The 8009-nt window shown below is 40.0% G+C and overlaps 1 protein-coding gene across 1 annotated transcript; it reads right to left on the bottom strand.

Annotated features, from left to right (window-relative positions):
• Positions 1 to 836: 836 nt before the first annotated feature.
• On the bottom strand, positions 837 to 7028 carry LOC121378053 (mucin-19-like). The gene is made up of 5 exons (XM_041506152.1): positions 6895 to 7028; positions 4074 to 4356; positions 3748 to 3815; positions 2901 to 2975; positions 837 to 1446 (listed from the first exon to the last, which is right to left on the bottom strand). Exons 1-5 carry the CDS (start codon positions 7026 to 7028, stop codon positions 837 to 839), a joined length of 1170 nt encoding a protein of 389 aa, XP_041362086.1.
• Between the last annotated feature and the right edge of the window lie 981 nt (positions 7029 to 8009).

Here is an 8009-nt window from a genome sequence, read left to right as displayed (position 1 = left end):
TGTCTCTTTACTCACAGGATGACGGGATACTTGGACAGAAGCCGCTCTCTCTTTACTCACAGGACGACTGGATACTTGGACAGGAGCCGCTGTTTCTTTACTCACAGGACGACTGGATACTTGGACAGTAGCCGCTGTTTCTTTACTCACAGGACGACTGGATACTTGGATAAGAGCTGCTGTTTCTTTACTCAGAGGACGACTGGATACTTGGACACGAGCCGCTGTTTCTTTACTCACAGGACGACTGGATACTTCGGCAGGAGCCGCTGTCTCTTTACTCACAGGACGACTGGATACTTCATCAGATGCCGCTGTCTCTTTACTGACAGAGCGGCTGGACACTTGGGCAGGAGCCACTGTCTCTTTACTCAAAAGACACATGGACACCTTGGCAGGAGCCGCTGTCTCTTTACTCACAGGACTACTGAACACTTGGGCAGGAGCCGCCGTCTGTTTATTCGTAGGACTGCTGGATACTTGAGCAGGAGCCGCTCTCTCTTTACTCACAGGACGACTGGATGCTTCGTCAGATGCCACTGTCTCTTTACTCAAATGATGGATACTTGGACACGAGCCGCTGTTTCTTTACTGACAGGACGTCTGGACACTTGGGCAGGAGCCACTTTCTCTTTACTCAAAAGACAAATGGACACCTTGGCATGAGCCGTTGTCTCTTTACTCACAGGACGACTGGATACTTGAACAGCAGCCACTGTCTGTTTGCTCACAGGACGACTGGACACTTGGGCAGGCACCTGTGTTTCTTTACTCACAGGACGACTGGATACATGGGCAGGAGTCGCTGTTTCTGTACTCAAATGATGGCTGGTTACTTAGACAGATGGCGCTGTCTCTTTACTCACAGGACGACTGATTACTTGAACATATGTTGCTGTCTCTTTACTCACAGGACGACTGGATACTTCGGCAGGAGCCGCTGTCTCTTTACTCACAGGATGACGGGATACTTGGACAGAAGCCGCTCTCTCTTTACTCACAGGACGACTGGATACTTGGACAGGAGCCGCTGTTTCTTTACTCACAGGACGACTGGATACTTGGACAGTAGCCGCTGTTTCTTTACTCACAGGACGACTGGATACTTGGATAAGAGCTGCTGTTTCTTTACTCAGAGGACGACTGGATACTTGGACACGAGCCGCTGTTTCTTTACTCACAGGACGACTGGATACTTCATCAGATGCCGCTGTCTCTTTACTGACAGAGCGGCTGGACACTTGGGCAGGAGCCACTGTCTCTTTACTCAAAAGACACATGGACACCTTGGCAGGAGCCGCTGTCTCTTTACTCACAGGACTACTGAACACTTGGGCAGGAGCCGCCGTCTGTTTATTCGTAGGACTGCTGGATACTTGGGCAGGAGCCGCTCTCTCTTTACTCACAGGACGACTGGATGCTTCGTCAGATGCCACTGTCTCTTTACTCAAATGATGGATACTTGGACACGAGCCGCTGTTTCTTTACTGACAGGACGTCTGGACACTTGGGCAGGAGCCACTTTCTCTTTACTCAAAAGACAAATGGACACCTTGGCATGAGCCGTTGTCTCTTTACTCACAGGACGACTGGATACTTGAACAGCAGCCACTGTCTGTTTGCTCACAGGACGACTGGACACTTGGGCAGGCACCTGTGTTTCTTTACTCACAGGACGACTGGATACATGGGCAGGAGTCGCTGTTTCTGTACTCAAATGATGGCTGGTTACTTAGACAGATGGCGCTGTCTCTTTACTCACAGGACGACTGATTACTTGAACATATGTTGCTGTCTCTTTACTCACAGCACGAGTGGATAATTCTACATGAGCCACATTCTCTTCACTGATAGAATGGCTGGATACTTAAACAGATGTTGCTCTCTGTTTGTTCACAGGACGACTGAATACTAGGGCAAAAACATCTGTCTCTTTAATCACAGAACAATTGGTTAATTGGACAGGAGCTGATGTCTCTTTACTCACAGGACGAATGGATTCTTTGAAATGAGCTGCAGTCTCTTCAGTCACAAGACATGAGACTTCGGCACGATCCAACATTTCCTTACCCACAGGATAAAAAGATGATATGATTATATCTGCCATCTCTTTACTCAAACAACCACTGGATTTTCTGAGTTCAGCTACTGATTTTGACCTTTTCCTCGTGGAGTGCAAATCTTTTAAAACATTTGTTGTTTCTTGAACTACTTTTTGTAATTCTTAGTGACCTATATTTTGCAGCTCTCTGTAGTTGTTCAATACTTGATTTTTGCTGCGTTTCTTAATCGTTTATGTCCTCAGTTTCCTTTCAATCTTGCTCTGGGAAAGCTTTGAATTGTTCTAGTTCGTTTTGTGTGCTATTCACTAATGTTTGCTTCTTCCCTTTTATATGTATATATCGACAAAGAAGAATTTTATCAAGTATATTCTTTTTATAATTATCCATACGTAAAGCCTTTAATACCAAACGGTTGTGGTCAGAGCCATCTATGTCATGATCCAGACCACAACGTTTATGACACTGCTCACTTCTGCACACGTGAATAAATGGACATGCTTTCTTATACTTGCACCCGTGTTTCACATATTCCTCACACCATTGTGGAATACTGCACCTAACGATGCTGGCTATCGCCTTGTTTGTGAATGTTCCCAAACCATGCTGTTGTATACGTCTATTGTTTCTATGATCAAAGAAGTCATGTGACAGAGAACAGCTGCGATTACAGCATTCAGTGATGAACTGCGTGCAGATATGAAGATACTTGCAATCTTCTTCTGTACAGTCACTGTTGGTGTATGCAATACAGATTCGTAGAGATCGCCAAAAGACAGACACGAACTTACTGTATCTCGTTCTTCAAAGAGTGCAAAACAGTACCAGTGCTTTTTATACCATGAGACTTCATTGGCTTCTTCTGGAAGATCTTCTTGTGCCATTAGTTGTGAAAATTCTGCTCGTCCATTAAACCTGTCAAGACGAATTGCAAACACTTTCTTTACTATCTCATCTGCTTCGTCATACACCGCACTGGTCTGATTCCTGTTACAATTTTTTTTTTTCTTTTTCCTCTTTTTCGAGGACAAATTAATTTCATTTTGAACATTATTTTCCTTAATTTCAATCTGCCCAAAATTCATATCTGTCTTTTCCATTTCTACAGAAACGATATTTTTTTAGAGAACCTATGGAATCGCCCATCTCTGTGTCATTTTCCTCGACTTTTTCACGTATCGGGAAAAGAGCATTAATTTGAGCCACTGATTTTTATAATACTTCAGACTGGAGGTAAGGTCTTGTGAAATGATTGGCTTTTGTTGAAAACGTGTCTCGCGTCCCTCAATTTCGAGGGTGCTATATTTTCGAGGTCTAGGGGCGTTTTCGTCACTTGTTTTTAGTTGTATATCTTTATTTTGTTTATCACAAACGTCTGCTGAAGCCGGACTTGTTGACGATTTAGAGATTTTTAGTTTTTTCTGTTTCCGTTCCAGATTTATTTTCTTATAATTGCGCTTTTTCTTTCGACAAAGAAGAAGCTTTTCAAGTAGAGTATCTTTAAAGTGACAAATACGATACGTTTTCAGTACCCAACGGTTGTGGTCAGACCCCTTTATGTCATGGTCCAGATCACAGTCCTCATCACAGTTTTCATTTTTACAAACATGGATCAACGGACAGTCCTCATCTTCATGTCCTGCTTCTTGGGTTTTCGTATTCCTCACACCATTCTACAGCACTGCACCTGACAATCTTGGCTATCTTCTCGTTGTTATATGCTCCCAAACCAAGCTCCTGGATACGAGTGCTATTCTGTTCATCAAAAAAGTCATGTGAAAGACAAGTTCTGCTATATCTGCAGTCGCCAGTTATAAAATGCATACAGATGTGAAGATACTTGCAATCTTCTTTCTCACACTGATAGGTGTTGTATGAAATGCAGAGCCGTGCATGTTGCGAATAGACAGAAACAAAACTGATTTCAGCTCCTGATTTAAACAGTAAAAAATGTCTATTGAGTTTTTTAAACCACGGAACTGCATCAATATCTTCAGGAAGAATATCCCTTACTTCCATAAGCTCTGAAAATTCAGCACGTCCATTGAACTTATTCAATAGAATATTGAACACTTTCGCGACAAGTTCGTCTTCTGATTGTGCTTTTGTAAGATTCTGATCATTCCTCTGCTCGTCACTGCTAGATGCTTGGACATTCTTTTTTATCTTTTGTTTTCGTTTTCCTGAACTAACTTCGTTTCCTTCTGACATTATTTCTTTACATTCTGCTAAAGACTTTACTCTGTCAGGTATTTCGAAATGTTCTGTGTTGGTTTCTTTGGAGTAGACTGGATACCTTAAAACAAATAATAATTTCCAAATAAAATACACGGACAAATAGATAGGTAAACAGAGAGACAGGAAGAAAAGGAGGTTCGTTATACAAACTAGAGATAGCTATATCGATGATATAGATTAATGAGGTACATACAAGATAACACACAACATACAACATGATTAGATGGACACTAAGTCTGGGCTCAAAATAGCGTCTGCGAAATGCAGTCCATTTTGAGGACCTAACAGATGAGCATTCACCTGCTAAAACCACCAACAATCGGAGGTTATTTTCCAAGAGACATATATGTGTGCATTCATCTATTTAGATTGTAATTCTGTTATTTTAATTGTGCAATGCTCTAAAATACATATTAGAGATCCTACTTTATGACACACTATCTGAAACCCTGAAAATGCTGATTTATTTTTAAAATGCCAAATTTCTTTTCTTAGCAGGACACATTTTGTTTGGCCTGCTATTTTATTTATAACAGTAGGTCATATTTTACTTCCTATTTCGAGCTCTGGAACAGTCAGGCAAATTACACATAAACACACACACATATACACACACACACACATACAAACACACACACACAGACAGACACACACACAGACACACATACACACAAACAGACACATACATAGACAAACACACATACACACACACACACACACACAGACACATACATACACACAAACACACACACACACACACACACACACACACACACACACACACACACACACACAAACAAACAGACATATATATATATTATACATATATATCTCCCTGTATCGGGTAGTTTTCTCCCAGAATGTCTTGGCTCTAGGGTTATTCAGAGAACAAGATCGTATATATATTTACAATTAACCAACGTTAAATTCACTAGCAAGACAACAACACAAGTTTATTTTCAAATATGTATTATATAATACCAGGTTACAGCATTTGCATGGCCTGATACAACCGGTGTCACCTCACCTCTAGGCTGAGCACCACACGTAAACGTAATCGCTTCACAATTAGGGATATTTACCCCTCACAGTTAAAACTGTACACAACCTTAGAATAATTAATTATTACCCTCAGTCTTTCCTACATCTAATATTCAAAGGACCTACAATTTACCAGGTTATGAGACTAGGGTTACCAGTTATAGATATTATATCTAGTCGTAACGTCTGGGTATGAGACGCCTAGAGTTTACTTTAGTCGTTCTGACTTTAGATTACCAGCTGTCTCTCTCACACCTATTATATTCGAATAACCTACAGTTTACCAAGTCATGGGACTAGGATTAACAGTTATCGATATTGTAAACCTCTAACTATTTATTTATTTATTTTTATTATTATTATTATTTTTTGTTTTTAATTATTATTATTATTTTTTAATTATTATTTGTGTGTGTGTGGGGGGGGGGGGGGGGGTGAGCGACGCCTACAGTTTACTTTAGTCGGTCTGGCTTAGATTTCCAGCTGTCCTTCCCACAGCATAAAAAATACACATAATTATAATACTTTAATGCCACAACAAAATACATTTCAGGTACCACAGAGCAGTAAAACATAGTTACCTATGTCAACTGGACTAATATAGTTCGTCGAGCTGACAGCGTTCCCACCTCCTCCCTGTACGTGGTTGCCACCAAAGTCCCAGCTTATATCCCCTCTTTTGGTTTTGCAGCTGGGTCCCTTATCGTTGACAGTTATGTCATTTATGAACGAGTGGCGAAATAATGGCCACACTAATTCTCTAAAACTACCAGCAATACCGATACCATCTAACTAATAGGGGGAACCTTCTTGGGTTAATTATTCCATGCAATAGCTTTCGATCATCAAAATGCTACTCCAGTTGTTTCAGACCCCGGTCAAACGTTAATGTGAAGATGGCTGTCTTTGTCACAGTGCCTTACCTTTTGTGTGGTGGAGATGGCGGCTAATGAGGCTGACACTCTCTTGTGAACGGTCTGAACTTGAGTTGTCCAAAAACTGAGACTCTGTTGGCACTGTTAAAAGTCTTGTTAACTAAAAATAAGAATATCCTGTTCTAAAGAAATGATCATGTCTGGGATTTGCACCAAAATCACTTTTAGCATTCATTCATCTTGTTTATTTACACTCATTCAAGAAAGGTGCTAACATATTAGGCCTATCTTTTATCTAGTGATAAATAGGATTAGGTACATTTGATTTATTTTGTAAAGCTACTACCAGCAAATGTGTCATGCACAAAGTTTAAAGTTTGTTTTAACAACACCATTGGAACACAATGCACTACTATTTATATGTTCATCTTTTTTTTGCTTCAATTAAAAATATCTATAAAATATCTTTGATAAAGAAATTGTTTTCATGTATATGAAGGCAGGATTCCTCAAAACTGTCACTGCTAGATATGTACTCTACACCCTTTGATTGGCTCAGTTCTGGGGGATGTATGTCACTATCCTATAGCAGTAAAAGATAGAAAACAAATTGAACAAACTATGGAAATTAATGTATGTCTTATTTAATCTCCAGTGTCTTGTAACAGTAATTTAGTTACCTGTTGTTGCTGGGGGTTTTATCTGTTCCTGATGGCTTGTCAGTGTCAATGTCAGTCTGTCTGGTGGAAGCTTGGCCTTCCGTTTGAGTGTCATCAGTGTCAGAATTGAATAAATCTGGAGTTAATTCAACCATGTTATATGTTAAAAAGATAATTAAATACCATACCCTAAAAAATTTTTTTAAAGTCTTGTACCATATATGCGATCAAATTACCGAATACATCCGCCTATAAAGTGGTTGGGGATAAGGTTAGAGTTAGGGTTATATAATCCCCATAATTTTTGTTTTAAATCTCTCTTTAGAAGAAAGGAAATGTTTTATTTAACGACGCACTCAACACATTTTATTTACGGTTATATGGCGTCAGACATATGGTTAAGGAACACACAGATATTGAGAGAGGAAACCCGCCGTCGCCATTTTGTGGGCTACTCTTTTCGATTAACAGCATAGGATTTTTTACATGCACCATTCCAAAGACAGGACAGCACATACAACGGTCTTTAATATACCAGTCGTGGTGCACTGGCTGGAACGAGAAATAGCCCAATGGTTCCACCGACGGGGATCGATTCTAGACTGATCGCACATCAAGTGAACACTTTACCACTGGGCTACGCCCCATCCCACCCACTCTTTAGAATTATGGGAAGAGTGGGGGGGGGGGGGGGAGTTGTTGTCAGGAAGCTTTCCATACATGCTTACTATATATTAAGAAAATAAAGTAGAAAGTTATAAAATTTACCAAAATCATATATTGGTATTCATAAATTCAAAACGATGTCCTTTTATTACCCATATGGGCTCAAATATACGGGGTAATATTTGTTCGATCTGTGCACAGCGTGCAGATTGCTTCTACAGCCACTGATTGGCTGGCTTTATAAAGACAAGATTTGATTGGCAATTACATACTGCCGAGACTACTTTTACTACAAACTATACGTATATGTATATGTGATGTGTGAAAACCATATTTTTACGAGTTGACATAAAAATGGTATTCGGAAAAAAACACTGTGAAATGGTTTATTTATTATATACATCTTTCCTAATTTTTGACAATATCTTTCGCTTTTTGGTAATATTGCTTATCCTATCGAAAACACGTAA

Source organism: Gigantopelta aegis, chromosome 7, assembly GCF_016097555.1.
Source record: "Gigantopelta aegis isolate Gae_Host chromosome 7, Gae_host_genome, whole genome shotgun sequence".
NCBI lineage: Eukaryota > Metazoa > Mollusca > Gastropoda > Neomphalida > Peltospiridae > Gigantopelta > Gigantopelta aegis.
The sequence above is the reverse complement of the archived record's forward strand: the minus strand, read 5'-3'. Positions and strand labels throughout refer to the sequence as shown.

Bases quoted from the DNA above. Each gene is read 5' to 3' on its own strand.
- LOC121378053 (XM_041506152.1), bottom strand. From the start codon at position 7,028: ATGGTTGAATTAACTCCAGATTTATTCAATTCTGACACTGATGACACT. The intron at 4,357-6,894 runs GTAACTAAATTA...ATTTGTTTTAAG, and splicing joins AAAACCCCCAGCAACAACAG to GTATCCAGTCTACTCCAAAG. The intron at 1,447-2,900 runs GTATAAAAAGCA...CCATCATTTGAG, and splicing joins GAAGCCAATGAAGTCTCATG to TAAAGAGACAGTGGCATCTG.